The 18096-nt window shown below is 41.0% G+C and overlaps 1 protein-coding gene across 2 annotated transcripts in view; it reads left to right on the top strand.

Annotated features, from left to right (window-relative positions):
- lap3 (leucine aminopeptidase 3) overlaps positions 1–15898 on the top strand; it is a 45799-nt gene extending 29901 nt beyond the window's left edge. For both annotated transcript variants that reach the window (XM_080189752.1, XM_080189746.1), the window contains 4 exons: positions 3131–3233; positions 4184–4263; positions 5462–5571; positions 15675–15898. In XM_080189752.1, coding sequence (XP_080045878.1) covers positions 3131–3233; positions 4184–4263; positions 5462–5571; positions 15675–15870 — 489 coding nt within the window. In that variant the 3' untranslated portion in view covers positions 15871–15898. The remainder of the gene's footprint in view (positions 1–3130; positions 3234–4183; positions 4264–5461; positions 5572–15674) is intronic.
- The last annotated feature ends 2198 nt before the right edge of the window (positions 15899–18096 follow it).

Genomic DNA, 18096 nt, shown 5'->3' with positions numbered 1-18096 from the left:
ACCTAAGAACACAGGAAATGGTAACTGAACAAGCAAGGAGAAACATTACCATATGGGACAGGGAGTAGAAGGCTGATTAAGCAGATAAGGAAATGGATGCTTTGTGCATTGGTGACCTGGAAAGGTGGGAAAGAAAGCCTATGTGAATAGATAATTCGGGAACTGCTTACAATGATCTTTGTGGTTACGGATTGTGGAGGTTAAGTATCATGAAACGATTTAATCATTGGTTAAGTACAAGGATTTAATGGACAGTTTAATGAAGATGGAATATTTAATTAGAATTTTTAACATCATACTAGTAATAATTACTAATACTTAGTTAAAAATTCTAGTAATAATTCATTAGCACAGTGGTTGGCACTGATCCCTCACAGCACCAGGGACCTGGGTTCGATTCCCAGCTTGGGTCACTCTGTGTGGCATTTGCACATTCTCCCTGTGTCTGCGTGGATTTCCTCTGGGTGCCCTGGTTTCCCCCATAGTCCAAAGATGTGCAGATTAGGTGAATTGATCCTAATAAATTCTTCCTCAGTGTACCTGAACAGGCGTTGCCCGACTGTGGCGAGTAGGGGATTTTCACAGTAACTTCATTGCAATGTGAATGTAAGCCTACTTGTGACTAATAAATAAAAATCTTTTAATATAGACATGATTGTTTGTTCAGATACAAGATTGTTCCACGTTGGCATTTGGTAGTAGGAGCCCTCAAAAAGACACCTCTCGTGTTTTGAATATTATTGTTTTAGGAGATAACTTCATTTTGTTTTGGGCGTGTAGGCAGCACTGGAAAAGCAAATATTTATTGCCAGTTTCTGGCTGCCCCAAGTTGACCAAGCAACCCTTTATAAGGATGGCATGTTCTGTTCTTTGAAGCACTTGAATGAATCATCAGCATTTTTATGAGAACAGCTTTTACCTTGTACATGCAAATAGCTAGGCTTATTGAATTGAGCTTTACAGCTTACCACAGTGGGAGTTAAGTTCACTAATGCTGGCTGCTGAAGCAAGCCCTCAAAATAAGGCTAACATTCTTGACTGTAATGTGCATGGTCAGAAGTCTCATAACGCCAGGTTAAAGTCAGCAGGTTTGTTTGGTATCAAGAGCTTTTGGAGTGCTGCTCCTTCATCAGGTCACCTCATCTGAGTCACCTCAGTCCAAAGCCGGCATCTCCACATCATTACTGTAGCGTGACACTTAATATTGAAAAAGCCAATCACAATGCCACCTACAAGCATAATAGGTACTAGAAATAACTATGAACGATATTATAATGGTTTTGTCATAGGCCAGAGTTGTCCAGTTTGTGAACTATGAGAAACATATGGCTAACTGGATATTCAGGTATGGCTAATTGGGAATTGAGATGTAGTTAATTGCTTTTCTGATGAGCAAATATAAAAGAGAGTATGGTATTAATCACCATGGTTGGGACTTGAGATTTCAATACTTTTGTGCACATATATGCATGTTTACACTGATGTTTTTGTGCATCGTGTTGGTAAAATAGTGAGGTGAATAGCAGAGTGTGAGAATTTTTTGATTGTTCTCAGTGTCATACTTCCTTGGATGCTGAATGGTCCTGGAAGTTAAGTTAATATGCACATGCGAAGTACATTTATCCCTTAAAATTAGTGCATACAGCTAAAATGGTGTAGCAGTAGCCACAATTGTGGTTAGTCAGCAGGTTCTATTGAAGAGCACAATCGTAGAGGGACCTAACATAGCATAACAGTTTTCAATAAATTCTGAGGTGGAATGTTGTGACCGACTCATTGATTTTAATATGTAGTAGGTTTTTGTTTTATCAGTTGCCTTATTTACTGGCTAGCTGTTCCAGTGTTAGAGGCATGCCATTAAGTGCTCTCATACAGAATAGCATGCTTAACACCCACCCCAACCTCCCCACCATCTTCCCCATGCATGAGGATAAGGATAGCAACTTCTTTTCTTTGGATTTGGTGCATCAGTTGCAGCCTGAAATAAAATTTTCAAGACTGTAGAACAGATGGCTGACAATAACATTACCAGCAACAAACATTGCAGAGATGGAACGGGATGAGATCATGGAGGGGCTTTTAGGAGAAGATAAAGATTTTAAAAATGATTTGGGGGGCTGTGAACCAATGTAAGTTGTCAAGATCATGGTCAACTGATGAACAAGACTTTGTGCGAGGCCAGAAATGAGTGGCAGAGATTATAGAGCCCAACAGGTCAATAAAAAGAGCATCAGAATGGATGAAAAGGGCGTTTCATAGAATCCATCATAGAATCCCTATAGTGCAACAGGAGGCCATTCTGCCCACTGAGTCTGCATCAAACACAATCGGACCTATTCCCATAACTCCTCATTTACCCTGCTTACACCTCTGACACTAGTGTCAATTTAGCATGGCCAATGAACCTAACCAGCACATCGTTTGGAGTGTGGGAGGAAACCGGAGCACCCAGAGGAAATCCGCGCAGACATTGGGAGAACGTGCAAACTCCACCCAGTCAGTCGAAGCCGGAATTGAACTCAGGCTCCTGGTGCTGTGAGGCAGCAGTGTTAACCACTGTGCCAGCATGCCACCACAGCAGCAAAAGTACTATGGGTACCAGCAGAAAAAGCTACAACTAAAAGCAGGTGCTATTGTGGAGATGGAAGCAAGTGGTCATGATATGGGGTGAGACGTAGGATTGTAGATCAACTTAATTGAACAGGAATGCTGATTGCAACTGGTTTGATTCATTTTACTGACTGGTTATAAGTAGGATGTAGGTGTAGTCCCTGAGTACCAGAATTGAATTTCATTCCTTGATCTTTTATATATGTGGTAGTGAAACCAAAGCTATGTTATAAATTGAAATTGTTGAGGGGGGATGAAGTATTTCACACGAAAAAAAATTGCTGACAGTGTTGTTCTGACTTGTGTCAACTGATGTGTTGAAGACTGAAAGCTGATCTCGGGAGGAATATGCTGCATGTTTATAGTTTCAAATTGATTGTGAAACAATTAGAGTTAGTTGACTTGAATCAGAATCTTAAGTGTTTGTGCCATCCATTATCTCATGTTCGTTTTCTAGTTGCAGATCCTATTTGCGGAGTCTTCTAAATTCTCACTGCTTGAATTCTCATTTATTTTTAAGGTGGATAACACTGATGCTGAGGGTCGTTTGATACTAGCTGATGCCCTGTGCTACGCACACAGTTTTAATCCCAAAGCAATTGTAAACGTTGCAACGTTAACAGGTACTGTCGTGCTAACTTCCTTTGATATTGCGCAAGATCAGTGAGTGCTGAGAAAAAAACAACAGTAATTCGCACAACTTTAGAACAAGTGCTGAAAATTACAAGTTCCAATTACAAGTGCAGCATTTTGCCAGTTTTGACATTGACAACTTTAGGGAATATCTTCAGTGTAGTTTTTTAATTCTGAATTTAAATAAAACATACTTGGCTATGAGCACTGCTACGAAGTTCTGCATTTATTGCTCTACCCTATTTTATCTGGGAAGGTGGTGGTGAGCCACTTTGAACTCAAGCAATCTATGTGATATTCTTTGTCATGATTTTATACGGCTGTGTGGATTCCACTTCAAAGGGCAGTGGAGCCAATGTTTGTGTGAGACTGGAGTAATGTGTAGCCCAGACCAGATTTGAAAACTCAATATTTCTTTGCAGATGAACATTAAGGAATCATTTGTGTTTTTACAACAATCCAGCAGTATCATGTTATTTTACTGAAACCAATTTTTTCTATTTATATATTTTCATAAACTAAATTCAAATCCTTAATCTGCCATAGTTTTATTTGGATTTATAACCTCTTATTAATTTTGGCCTCTGTCTAGTCCAGTAACAATAAGAAGTCTCACAACACAAAGTTAGAATCCAACAGGTTTATTTGGTAGCCCAGCTTTCAGCGCTGCTCCTTTTTATCAGGTGAAGAGCAATGCTCTGAAAGCTTGTGCTACCAAATTAACCTGTTGGACTTTAACCTGGTGTTGTGAGACTTCTAACACTGTCCACCCCAGTCCAACATTGCCATCTCCACATCATAGTCCAGTAATACAATCACTATCCAATGTAATATGTACATTCGTGATAGCAGGGATGTTGTTTATGTTATGCAAGATCTTGGTAGCTAAACATCAGTTTTTTTTTAAGCGGCAGTGATTTCATTTGAACTAATTTCACAGGCGCAATTGATGTTGCCCTGGGATCAGCAGCCACTGGCGTTTTCACCAACTCTGACTGGTTGTGGGAGCATCTCAGACAAGTAAGAATGGTTTATGCAATGTTTTATGTCAAACATTACAAAACAGCATTTCTAGTTAAAACATTTTTTTAAAATTGAGATGTCAAGACTATTTCCAAGAGCCTATACTCACCAAGAAAGTTGGGCCCGAAGGAAGTGTAAATCAGAGATAGAGCTCAAATACTATTTTTCATCCTAATTAGCCATCTAAATTTTTAGAAAGAACAATCGGCCAAAGTATTGTGTGAATCTGAAATAACCCACCAGTTTCTACAATTGCCTGTATTGTACAATGATATTGCAACGTCAGCATGGATTTGTGAATAATTTTTATCATCTATCTACTCACTGTATTAATCAGACACCTTTTTAGGAATTGCTAATAAATCACTAGTATACGTTGACCCTCTTTTACTGGCCTCACAAATCATGCTTTTCCACATATTCTGCATATAGGTTGACACCCCGTTTTAGCTAAGATATGCGTCCGTTTTCACGCCACAAATGAATGTCTTACTGGAGTCTTATAACTGAGTGCAAAGGATCAAGAAGCAATGTGGGCTGTATTACAAAGATATGCAGGAGTTTAAGACATACCCATTAATTTTGTGCAGATACCCATTGTTTGTGCAGATGCTGATGGAATTTTAAAATGGTGACCATCCACATCACATTAGTGGTTTGGTTTTGTGCTTGGCGTATAAGTTTGAACTCTGCTTTTGGAAAGATTTTTCATGACTTCAGAGGTTGGCTTAAGTGCCTATATCTGCAGCACTGAAAAAAAGGGACATGACTTTGTGAATGCAGAAAGCTATTTAACATCAAATGTTCAGTGTACTACTGGGCCATAATATTATAACGAGAAAGGACCATTTTACATCCAGCTCTACATTCCATTCAAATCCTTTACTAGCCGAATAATTTAAAAAATGTCTATTTTGGAGAGCATTCAGATTCTAAACCATTATTTACTCTTTGGCACTTTCATTAGTGACATAGCATGTATAATTACTTGAAAACTAGCTTGAAACTTGAATTTGGGTAGATTCTTCACACGTTATTTTCTGTTTCAAATTTTAACTTAGGAATATCAATACAATGGTTTTTATTGAGAATTTAGGTTTATTTAATGACCTGTTCAATTTGGGATTGTGGAGTTGAGAACAATCTAATGCATTTTTGATCATAATTAATGCCAAGATGTATTGTTCCTGTTTAGGCTAGTATTGTGACTGGAGATAGAGTGTGGAGGATGCCACTTTTTCAACATTACACCAGACAGGTCACGGAATCACAACTGGCAGACCTGAACAACAGTGGCAAATACAGGTGAGTACAATGTCATGCCTGCCACTCAAAACAATTCTCATTTTATTTTGTATTACTTCTGGAGATCATGGCTAATCCATATCTTAACTCCATTCACCAGCTGCTGCATATCCCTTAATACCTTTGGCTAGCAAATCTATCAATCTTGGATTTAAAAAGAATTCCAAACATATGCCATCTTTTGGGTGAGAAAGTGTTTCCTAACTTTTCTCCTGGCTCAATTTTAAGGTGATATCCCCTTGTCCTGGACTCATCTACCAGCAGAAAAGGTTTTTCTCTGACTACCATAGTAATGTCTTTAAGTCCAGCTACCTCAATCACCCTTAACCTTCTGCATTCCAAGGAATGCAAAGCTGTTTATGTAATCTTACATCATAATCTACCATTCTCCCTTTCTTTAATGCATCTCTCAAAAGCTTTTGACACAGAGCAGATTGGGGCTTTACCACTTACTGGAAAAAAATTGGCTTTCCCCTCACGCATCATAGTCTCAATCCTTCCATGACAATATGCATGGCACCATTTAGTTTGACAGTTTTGAGATGAAGGAAAGGGGTGCATCTTAGACCCTACTCTGCATGGTATCTTCTCTGTCCTACTCACCTATGTTTTCTTGTTGACAAGGGGGGAGGGAACTTCCACACATGATCAGATGGGAAACTCTTCAATCTATTGAGATTAAATGTCATGACATGCTGTGTCTTGATCAGAGAACTGCTATCTGCTGGTGATACCACACTAATCCTCCAAATGGAGGACCAGCTCACGGAATGTCTGTTTCATACTCCAAGTTCTCCTTCACCATTGGTGTCAGGGTATCTGTGATTATGGAACAGGAATTGTGTTTCTGCCTGTGATTAGACCCAGCAACATCACTGGAAGCAGTCAGCAAATTCTTCTACCTTGGATTTAGGGTGGCAGACAACCTATCTCGTGACGAAGAACAGTGCACATGTTGGAAAAGTAGCCACCAACATTGGCCAACCAACAAAGCAGGCATGGAAAAATAACAAGCTGATCCACAGGACCAAAATATTTATATGTAAGGTCTGCATCCTCAGCACATTTCTGTATGGCAGTGAAGCCAGGTAAATTGACACCAACAAATTAAAAGGGACTCAATAACTCAGATCCCCCACATTTTGGCATCACATGAAAAGACAACGTCACCAGTGAAATAGTCCTTTCTAGAGCGTACATGCTGAGCATACAAACATATGTCAAGCAAAGAGGGTTTTGCTGGCTTGGGCATGTGCACGTGCCTGCATCCCCAAGTTTGTACTTGGGCATTCAAAGCTTTAACTCAAGGATGCTGTCAAAAGAAATGTGAAAGTTCTCAACATCTTTCATGACAAACATGCACCTCAAAATGACAATCAACCACAGCAACTTGTGTTTTAAGAAGCTCCAAAGCAGACACCAGCCCTACAAACAATGAATCCTTCTGCACTCAAGACAAGAATTAGCTTCATGTGCAATACTTGTGGTAGATAGTACCTTTCCAGAATTGACTTGCCACCGTGTTTCAAAAGTACTTTCAGGTGTCTTTGTTTTCTTTGTCCTCCTTTGGAAAAATGGGCCATTTGAAGGTGCAAAAACAAGACTTGGTATTGTGTCCAGGATATTGAAGTTGAATTAGAAGAGTTTTGCCTGAATGGTTGTGAATCTGGCTTTAAGAAGGACATGAATGTTTATCCCAACGATCCTTTCATTGACTACAGATGATCAGGTGAAGACAGTGAAGGGATTTCTCCATTGCTTCTAACTTAAATAGTACTTTTTACCTAATTGCTAAACTAAAGGGAAGAAACAGACTTTAGATAGAAATTAACCCTAATTATGCTAACCATGCCACTAACAATGCTTCATTGTGCCATCAGCAAACTTGCAAACTCTCTTCTCATCTAGCTCATTTGTTCTCAAACATTTTCACCCACAGACTAATTTGGTGGGATTTAGGATCATGTAGTCCTACTCCACATCTCTTCATTTGCCACCACAAAAAAACTCAGCACGATAAATGGGAAGATTGTGTTGCTTTTGATTAGACATCAGTAAAGGTGATGGTTCCCAGCCATAAAGTTTCAGTCTCGTTTTCTACTTCATGTTCAGGATGTTACTTTTTCTCAGTGCCATAAATGCTGAAAATCCAATCTCTGAAAGGCTGTTCACTGTCAATTGCCATCAACAGATGCATTCTCCATGGCAACACCTCTACCATGATATGGAGATGCTAGCGTTGGACTGGGGTAAACACAGTAAGAAGTCTGACAACACCAGGTTTAAGTCCAACCGATTTATTTGATAGTAAACTCAGAAGGTTTCGGGGTTTCTCCCTTCGTCAGGTGAATGGAGAGTTCTGGCCTCAGACAGCGCATATAACAGCACAGACAGTTTACAGATTACTGATTAGAATGCGAGTCTTTACAACAAATCTGCTATTCAAGTCTTAGAGGTCGACAGTGTGAGTGGAAAGAGCATTAAGTACAGGTTAAAGAGATGTGTATTGCCCCCAGACAGTACAGTAAGTGAGGCTTTGCAAACCCAGGCAAGTCATGGGGGTTACAGATAGTGCAACATGAACCCAAGATCTCTGTTGAGACTCCTCGTGTGAGGAACTTGGCTGTCAGTCTGTGCTCAGTGACTGTGCGCTGTCGTGTGTCGTGAAGGCCGCCTTGGAGAGTGCTTACCCGAAGGTCAGAGGCCAAATGCCCGTGACCGCTGAAGTGTTTGCCAACGGATGAATAAACATCGCTTGACAATCACTAGGCAAGACTGTTCCCTTCCTGTTGGCAAACACTTCAGCGCTCACGGGCATTGGCCTCTGACCTTCGGGTAAGCGTTCTCCAAGGCGGCCTTCACGACACAAGACAGCGCAGAGTCGCTGAGCAGAGACCGATAGCCAAGTTCCACACACGAGAATGGTCTCAACAGGGATCTTGGGTTCATGTCACACTATCTGTGACCACCATGACTTGCCTGGGTTTGCAAAACCTCACTTACTGTGCTGTCTGGAGACAATACACATCTCTTTTAACCTGTGCTTAATGCTCTTTCCACTCGCATTGTCAGCCTCTTTAAGACTTGAATAGCAGATTAGTTGTAAAGACTCGCATTCTAATCAGTAATCTGTAAACTGTCTGTGCTGTTATATGCTCTGTCTGAGGCCAGAACTCTCCATTCACCTGACGAAGGGAGAAACCCCAAAACCTCCTGAGTTTACTATCAAATAAATCAGTTGGACTTAAACCTGGTGTTCGTCAGACTTCTTACTGCGAACACCTCTACCGGTCAGAGTCCACTTGCCAACCAATCAGCACTCTCTTCTCAGAGTATGAACTTGTTGTCTTCCTTGGATTTGTATTCTTGCAAAATGTCCTGATGAGTACAAGATGGAAGGCTTTGACAAAAGGTCTTTTTTTAACCAGTCCTCAAGTTCTATATGACCAAACATCTCTTCACCTAAGCAAACAGGGTTAACGAAAATCCCAAGGCTTTTTATGCATATTAGAAACAAGAGGATAGGAAGAGAAAGAGTAGGCCCACTTGAGAACAATAGGGGGAAGTTATGCATGGAACCACAGGAAGTGAGTGAAATCCTTAATGAGTACTTTGTATCAGTATTCACCGAGAAGGACATGATGGATGTTGAAGTCAGGGATAGGTGTGTGAATGCTCTTGGCAACGCCAATGTATCAAAGGAGGGAGGGTTGAGTACCCTAAATTACATCAAGGTGGACAAGTCCCCACGACTGTATGGGATCAATCCCAGGTTACTGTGGGAGGCATGGGGAAAAATCGCTGGGGTCTTAATAGATGTCTTCACATCCTCTTTGACCACAGGCAAGGTTCCAAAGGACTGGAGAACAGCCAATCCTGTTCCCTTGTTTAAGAAAGGAAGCAGGAATAATCCGGGAGATTATAGGCCAGTGAGCCTGACATCAGTGGTGGGGAAGCTTTTGGAGAAAATACTGAGCGACAGCATATATGCATGCCTGGAGGACGATGGACTAGTTAGTGACAGACAGTATAGTTTGGGATGGGGAAGGTCATGTCTCACCAACTTGATTGAGTTTTTTGAAGTGGTGACAAAGAAAATTGATGAGGGAACAGCTGTGGATGTAGCTTATACGGACTTTAGTAAGGCGTTTGACAAGGTCCCACATGGCAGACTGGTACAAAAACTAAAATCACATGGAATTCAGGGTTGGCTGGCCAGATGGATACAAAATGAGCTTGGTTATAGAAGACAGTAGCGCTGGAAGGGTGTTTTTCACATGGAGATCTGTAGCTGATGGTGTTCTGCTGGGATCAGTGCTGGGACCTCTGTATATAGTATATATAATGATCTGGAGGAAAATGTGGGTGGTTTGATTATCATAGAATCCTACAGTGCAGGAGGAGGCCATTCGGCCCATTGAGTCTGCACTAACCACAATCCCACCCAGGCCCTATCTCCATAAGCACATGCATTTACCCTGGCTAGCCACCTGACACTAAAGAGCAATTTAGTATGGCCAATCTACCTAACCTGCACATCTTTGGAATGTGGGAGGAAACAGGAAGAGACCCACGCAGACACTGGGAAAATGTGCAAACTCCATACAGTCAGTGATCCAGACCAGGATTAATAAGTTTGCGGATGACATGGACATTGGCGGAGTTGTTGATAGTGCGAGGATTAGCAGAGAATGCAACAGGATATAGACAGTTTGGGAACATAAATGGCACATGGAATTCAATCCAGACAAATGCAATGTGAGGCATTTTGGAGGATCAGATTTAGATATGAATTATACTGTAAATGGCAGAACTCTTAGGAATATTAACATACAGAGGGATATGGACGTGCAGGTCCATAGTTCCCTAAAAGTACCAACACAGGTGGCCAAGCTGATTAAGAAGGCATAAAGCATGTTTGCCTTTGTCAGCCGGTTATTGAGTACAGGAGTTGGGAAATCATGCTGCAGTTATATAAAACCTTAGCTAGGCTGCATTTGGAGTATTGCTTGCAGTTCTAGTCACCACGTTATCAGAAGGATGTGGAAGCTTTTGAGAGGGTGCAAAGAAGATTCACCAGGATGTTGCCTGGTCTCGAGAGTGTTGGCTATGAGAAGAATAAACTAAGATTGTTTTCACTGTTAAGACAGAGGCAGAGGGGAGACCTGAGGTTACAAAATTATGAGAACGCATAGGCTTTTTCCGAGGGTGGAAGTGTCAATTACAAGGGAGCACAGGTTCAAGGTGAAAGGGAGAAAATTTAAAGGGGATTTTTTTTGTGCAGAGAGTGGGTGTGCCTGAATTTGCTGCCAGAGGATGTGGTGGAAATATGCACATTAGTAAAATTTAAGAGGCATCTGGATGTGTACGTGAATAGGGAGGAAATAGAGGGCTACAAACCAAGTAAGGGCAGAAGGGTTTTTTGTTTAGTTAGGGCATCATGATCGGCACAGTCTAAGAGGGCTGAAGGGCCTATTCCTGTGCTGTACTTTTCTTTGTTCTACGATGTCTAAGTTTGTCTCTCTCTCATTTCTTCTCAGGGCGCTAGCGCCCTGTCATATCAGGCTAACGTTGCCTTTGGCGACATGAATAGGCTAAAATTACTTCATTATTTGTCCATAATCATGCCTTGAGTTAACACCTAAGTCCTTACTGATGTTTCTGATATTTTTCCTTTCTGCAGACAAGCCAATGTTCGTTGACATTAACCACTTTGTGCATTTTCACACTTTTGCAACTTGTATTAATACCATTGCTTTTAACACTGAAGAGAAAAACATATTTTCCAGCATTTGCTTGGCCAAAGGTCACAGTTGCTTCTTAAGCAATACATTAATAGGTGGAGACGGATCTTGTCATGTTTGTGTATTATAACAATTAGCTTTATCAGTCTGCCTTGCATCAACTATACATTGATAGAAAATAAGTGTAAATTATAAAGCAACCATTCATGTCTGAATTAAACTTTATCTCATATACAACCCAAGCTAGAAAACATGATGTCTAACAGTCTAGGTTCAATTCCTGCTCTGCTTTTTTAAGTATGAATAATGTTGTAGTTCCTCCCTGGCATTTGCCAAGTGACCTTGTTGCTTGATTTCGATCTTATAATTTTAACTAAAATAATTATTACAAATTTATTGATTAAATCAAGTGTTCGGAAATATAATGTATCCTACCTACATCCTTGTCATCTATCTTCTGCCATCTAACCAATCTCCTAACAGATCAATAATTTGTCTTCAATTCCTCGTTTTAACTTTAGTTAGAGGTCCTTTATGTGGCATCTTATCAAATGCTATTTTCCCTTGTCTACGATGTCAGTTATTTGTTTTTAAAAAGGTCAATTCAGTTTCATAGTCGTGATGTGGGCCTGAACTTCTGTAGAATGAAGATCAGAGTTAGATTATCACTCCATTCCTACTTTCTTACCAGAAATTAATTTTGATCCTATCTTGACTGACTATTCAACATTGAGATCCATGCAGAGCAGCCCATTCCTGAAGTCTTCATTTGAATGCTGCAGAGTCAGATTTAAGAAAGTTCCATCGCCCTTTTGCTGCACTAGTTTAAAGGCATTTGACAGGCCATGGAGAAGGTAAATGTGTATGGTAAGAAGACAGCATTTTGCAGGTGTGGGGATGTCGGGTCAGGTTGGGCTTTGCAGGTGGAGTTGGTCCCTGCCTTTTGTTGTGGAAGGAGGAATTGGGCTGGGACTTGGGTGGGACTAGGGAGTTGGACTGTATCTTAGAGAAGAGGAGGGCAGAGCTGGGCTTTGAGGGTGGTGAGTGGGTGAATGGGGAGGGTAAGAATTTGGTCTTGGGGCTGGATCCTGTGATAGGACGGTTGCTCGTGGGAGATTGAAATGTTCCATTGTGGGGTGGAGGGTGCTGCTAGTCAAGGGTGAGTGAGAGGGTCTCCTGGGGGGGGGGGGGGGGGGGGGTGCAGGGTTCTGTAGCGGCTCGGTGTGCATCTGTACAATGGTTTCCTGGAAGTTGGTAGAGGTTTTAATACTTCAATCTTTTCTGCATAACTGTCAGGATAACAGGCAGAACTATTGAAAATATAATTTAAATCTCACAATCTGGATGGTTCTGACTGTGTTATATTGATTTAAATTACATTTTTAAATGGTTCCCAGTGCAGTACAATTGCCCTTGGGAAATTTGCATTTCCCAGGCAATTGGCATGCAATTCTTACCTGGGAATTTCCTGGAAGATGAATTGGGTGAAGTGGAGGCTCAAATTTTTCTAAGCATTCTTAACTCCAATAAATGATAGATTCCGATAACTTCCACAACTTATATTAGACTAACATCTATAATTTTCCATTTCTCTGTGCCTATTTCTTTTGTACCGTGCTCAAATAATTGAGCTGCAATTGCTTGTTTTATAATGTTGCTATAGAAGTTGCATCCCTGCACTGTTGAAATTTAGACACCTTCCTTCCTGTCATAGAACCTCAGATATTGAAATTTTTTTCTTCCTCACTGTTCAGGTTTTTGAAAACCAGACCTTGGTACTTCCTAACTAATTATTGATGTATCTTGTTTTATTTTATTAAGTTTTCCTCAAACTATTCTCTTTAAACTATGGGCTTGACCCCATATTTCATTTTTGCCATTACTTGCTCACCAATCCAAACTCTTATGCAACCAATTAGTTTCATTTCTGATAATAAAAATGTGAAGTAGAAATATATCCTTCACTGTTCACCTCAGATACAGCTGCTTACAGAATTTTAGTGGGCTTGTTAGTAGTGTCTTTCAGTTCTCTGACATCTATTTTAATTTAGCACTCTATCGGAAATCTGTGGTCTCCACGAGCCGGGCAAGCAGCAGGGAGATTGCACAATCAATCAAATGATAAGCGGGCAGTAAAAATACATAAAATATAAGTTACATTTAAATTGTTGCAAGAATCAAAATAAATGTTTTGACTCACATGGCATTAAGAGACACAAAAATAAAGAATAATAAAGCTACTAAATGTACTTTTAATTTTGAAACAAAACAGCAACATTATTTTTCTATTGAGGGAATTAGACATTTGTAAATTATCCTTACAGGGCCAAAGAGCTTTACCTTTTTCATCGGTTTTCAGAGTGAGATGAGGTGTAATTAGCCTGAATTCATGCCTTTAGTGTGAATTCTCTGAAGATTCCATCAGTGGAGATGGTAACAGCGTATCCTGTGGAGAAGACAGCTATAATGACAGCAACTTCCAAATTTCTACGTTTAACTGCGTGTCTATCGATGTTCGGTTTTACACAGTAATAATGGCAAGCACTGACAGCCTCACTGTTATTCAGGCAGCAAAATCTGAGCTGTGTTTTGGAATGTCAAATAACACTTTAAAAAGAATGTTTCAGCTGGGGTCTTCACTGCATTTTCTTTTATTTATAAATCCATGTTCTGTAGTCTTGTACTGAATTTTGAGTTAAACTGAGCAAATTCAGATCCTTTAGATGTTTCCTGTTTTCTGTGAAGTTACACATTGGTGGAATGGCCTTACGTTAAACCATTAAAAGTTTTCAGTACTTTTCTAGATAAACACTTTTAAAATTTATAAACCTGAGTAATACTACTATTCTGTGGTAAAATAACTGCAAAGTATTTTCTGTTTCAATTTGATATTGAAAGGTCTTAAGGATATGCTGCCGCTTTCCTACCCAATCTCTCATTCTGCACCCTTCATAAACTGCAGATCATTCCGTACTCTGCTGTTCGTTATCTGTCCTGCTCACCACTCCTGTCATTACTGACCTACATTGATTTTTGGTTCCACAGTGCCATAAATTTAACATTCTTATTCTAATGTTTAAAACTATATTCCTGGTTCGTTCCTTCATATCTCTGACGGCGTCTACCCCTACAAGCTCCCCAGAACTTATGTTCCCCCTTAGCTCCACTGTTGATAACTGTCTTTAGACATCTTGGAGGGGCATCTGGAAGTTCTTTTGCCTCACTACTTCTCTCGATTCTTTCAATACCCTCTTAACACCTACCTCTTTGACCAAACTTTATTTGCCTCTGCTGTTATCCACTTGGCACAGCATGCATCTTTATCTGATTATGCCTTAATATATTCTACATTTAAGGACACTTGTATCAGTGTAGTATTGGAGATGTAAGTTAGAGGTTACTTTTATGTAACTCACACTCTAGAGGCGGATTGTTATCTTATGACCATCCTGCTATATAGGAGGATGAGAATCAGGGCAGGAGTGCTTGGCGATTCTATGGAACTCTGTCTTTTCAGTTTATCCTTAATTAAGCCTTTAAACAGTTGTAAGCTCAAGAAATGTTTGCCAAACAGGGCCAGATGGTACTTCCAGCACGGCAGCAACTCCACTTTTAAAATCTTCATTTGACTCCCACTTCCACCCTTTCTTAAGGTGCTCTGGAGATCCATGATCAGCAGTCTTGCTGGATTGCCTGCCATCTGAAGTAGTGTGATTAGCATTTGCCACTTCCTTAATGAAGCCCGATCATGAAAAATTACAACTTGGCTAATATTATTTAGTGAATGGAGTAGCCCTGTCCACTACCTGCCTGAAATATGCTCCAGTGAAAGCCCATCCCATGATCTATATCATAAGATGTTTTAAAAGTTGAGAGGGTTGAACGCAAGTCTATAATCACTAAACTGTAAATGTTATTGTACCACAGTTGAAAAAGTTGCAAAATGTGGCTAACATTGAACCAATTCTCATCCTCCTTTATGGCAGGATGGTTATAAGATAACGGTCTGCCTCTAGAGTCAGAGTTACATTTGAAATGAAACAACTTTCATTTACTAAGAGAATGCTTTTAAAGTGAAAATATAAAAGAGAGGGCTGGTTAGTTTTGTCTGAATTGGCACTCCTGCCCTGAATATCATCCTATGTAGCAGGATGGTCATAAGATAACGATCTGCCTCTAGAGTGTGAGTCACGTAAAGGGAAACTATATTTAAATACATTTAGGGAAACTAAACGGAGGAAAATGCAGTTGAAATTGAGGTTTTTTTGCTTTAATTTTTTTGTGAACCTTTGAGGAAAGGGATTTACAAAATCAGTACTATCGCTTAGTAATTTCACTTTGCTCTGAAATGTTCCACAGGTCTGGTGGTGCATGTACAGCTGCAGCGTTCCTGCGAGAGTTTGTTCAAGTTCCTCATTGGGCTCACCTTGACATAGCTGGTGTAATGTCAAACAAAGATGAAGTTCCATACTTGCGAAAGGGAATGGCAGGAAGACCAACCAGGACATTAGTGGAATTTACAGCCTACCTGAGTCAAGAACGGCAAAAATCTTGAATTATACTTTTTATGATGAGCCCACATATTTTTGCTTTTCTATTTTTCCACCTCAACGTCATAACTCTGGTACCCACACAAACATCTTTTTTTTTGTATCTGTGATTAAGTTTACATTTAATTTTTCATTTTGCACGTACAAAAATACAACTTAAATCAAAAAAGGAGGCGAGATGTTATCTTAAAATTCTATTAATGAACAATCTTATGACGGTTGACACTTGCTTATAAATGCGTTAAATGGTTACTTTTATCTTCTGAAAACTATCACTGTGTAATTCATTATGCAACTGCTTATTTGCATTTATATGAGGGGGATCAAAAGTATAATTGCTAAATTTGCTATTGTCATGGAGAGGTATGAAAAAAAAATTGTGATGACGATATGTTGGGAATGATTTTTGAGTCCCTATCTGCAGGAATGGTGGCATGCAGACGCTATGACAACGGATGAATGAACATCGCTCGACAATCACCAGGCAAGACTGTTCCCTTCCTGTTGGCGAACACTTCAGTGGTCACGGGCATTCAGCCTCTGACCTTCGGGTAAGCATTCTCCAAGGCGGCCTTCACGACTCACGACACACGACAGCGCAGAGTCGCTGAACAGAGACTGATAGCCAAGTTCCGCACACATGAGGACGGTCTCAACAGGGATCTTGGGTTCATATCGCACTATCTGTAACCCCCGTGACTTGTCTGGGTTTGCAAAACCTCATTTACTGTACTGTCTGGAGACAATACACATCTCTGTAAACTCTGATCAGTGCTCCTTCCACTCACATTGTCAGCCACTTCAGGTCTTGAACAGCAGGTTAGGTGTAAGGATTCGCATTCTAATCAGTAATCTCTAAACTGTCTGCTTTATATGCTCTGTCTGAGGCCAGAACTCTCCATTCACCTGACGAAGAGGGAAGCCTCGAAAGCTTGTGAGTCTATTATCAAATAAATCGGTTGGACTAAAACCTGGTGTTGTCAGACTTTTTAGTGTGTTTACGCCAGTCCAACGCCGGCATACCCACATCATATGCTCAAAATCCAGAGAGCATGATTCATGCCAGCCAATGTCTGAATTCTGATCTTCCTTGCCCCTTTGAAGTTGGGGGTAGGGTGTTAGCGTGGATAGAGGATTGGTTGTCAAATAGGAGGCAGAGAGTGGGTGCTATTCGGATTGACGGTTGGTGACTAGTGGAGTGCCCCAGGGGTCGGTGCTGGGGCCTCAGCTATTTACCATTCATATAGATGATCTGGAGGAGGGAACCGAGTGTATGGTGTTGAAATTTGCTGATGACACCAAGATTGGTGGAACGGCAAATTGCGTGGAGGGTGTGGAGAGCCTGCAGAAGGATCTAGATAGGCTGGGCGAATGGGCCAGGAACTGGCAAATGGAATTTAATGTTGGCAAGTGCGAGGTGGTCCACTTTGGTAGGAAGAATGGTAGGAAGGACTATTACTTACGTGGTGAAAAACTGCAGCAGGCGACGGTGCAGAGGGACCTCGGGGTCCTTGCGCATGAGTCGCAAAAACCCAGCCTGCAGGTGCAGCAGGTGGTCAGGAAGGCGAATGGGATGCTGGCCTTCATAGCGAGGGGGATTGAATATAAAAGTAGGGAGGTCTTGTTGCAGCTGTATAGGGCATTGGTGAGGCTGCAGCTGGAGTACTGTGTGCAGTTTTGGTCGCCGCACTTACGCAAGGATATTTTGGCCTTGGAGGGAGCGCAGAGGAGGTTTACTAGGCTGATTCCGGAGTTGATGGGGTTGAGCTATGAGGACAGGCTGAATAAACTAGGCTTGTACTCGTTAGAGTTTAGAAGAATGAGGGGAGATCTCATTGAGACATATAAGATGATGAATGGGATGGATAGGATAGAGGTGGAGAGACTCTTCCCGCTCAGAAAGGACAGTAGGACTCGGGGGCACAGCCTCAAGATAAAGGGGGGCCGGTTTAGAACGGAGTTGAGGAGGAACTTCTTCACTCAAGGGTGGTGAATCTCTGGAATTCTCTGCCCGTTGAAGTGGTGGAGGCTACCTCGCTAAATATTTTTAAGACGCGGGTTGATGGGTTTTTGATAAGCGGGGGGATTAAGGGTTATGGGGAGAGGGCGGGAATGTGGAACTGAGCCACGACAGATCAGCCATGATCTTATTGAATAGCGGGGCAGGCTCGAAGGGCTAGATGGCCTACTCCTGCTCCTATTTTCTTATGTTCTTATGTTCTTGCTGGTGG

The sequence above is a fragment of the Carcharhinus amblyrhynchos genome, chromosome 1 (assembly GCF_965287045.1).
Source record: "Carcharhinus amblyrhynchos chromosome 1, sCarAmb.v2.hapA, whole genome shotgun sequence".
NCBI classification, from domain to species: Eukaryota; Metazoa; Chordata; class Chondrichthyes; order Carcharhiniformes; family Carcharhinidae; genus Carcharhinus; species Carcharhinus amblyrhynchos.
This window is presented reverse-complemented; position numbering and strand designations above follow the sequence as displayed.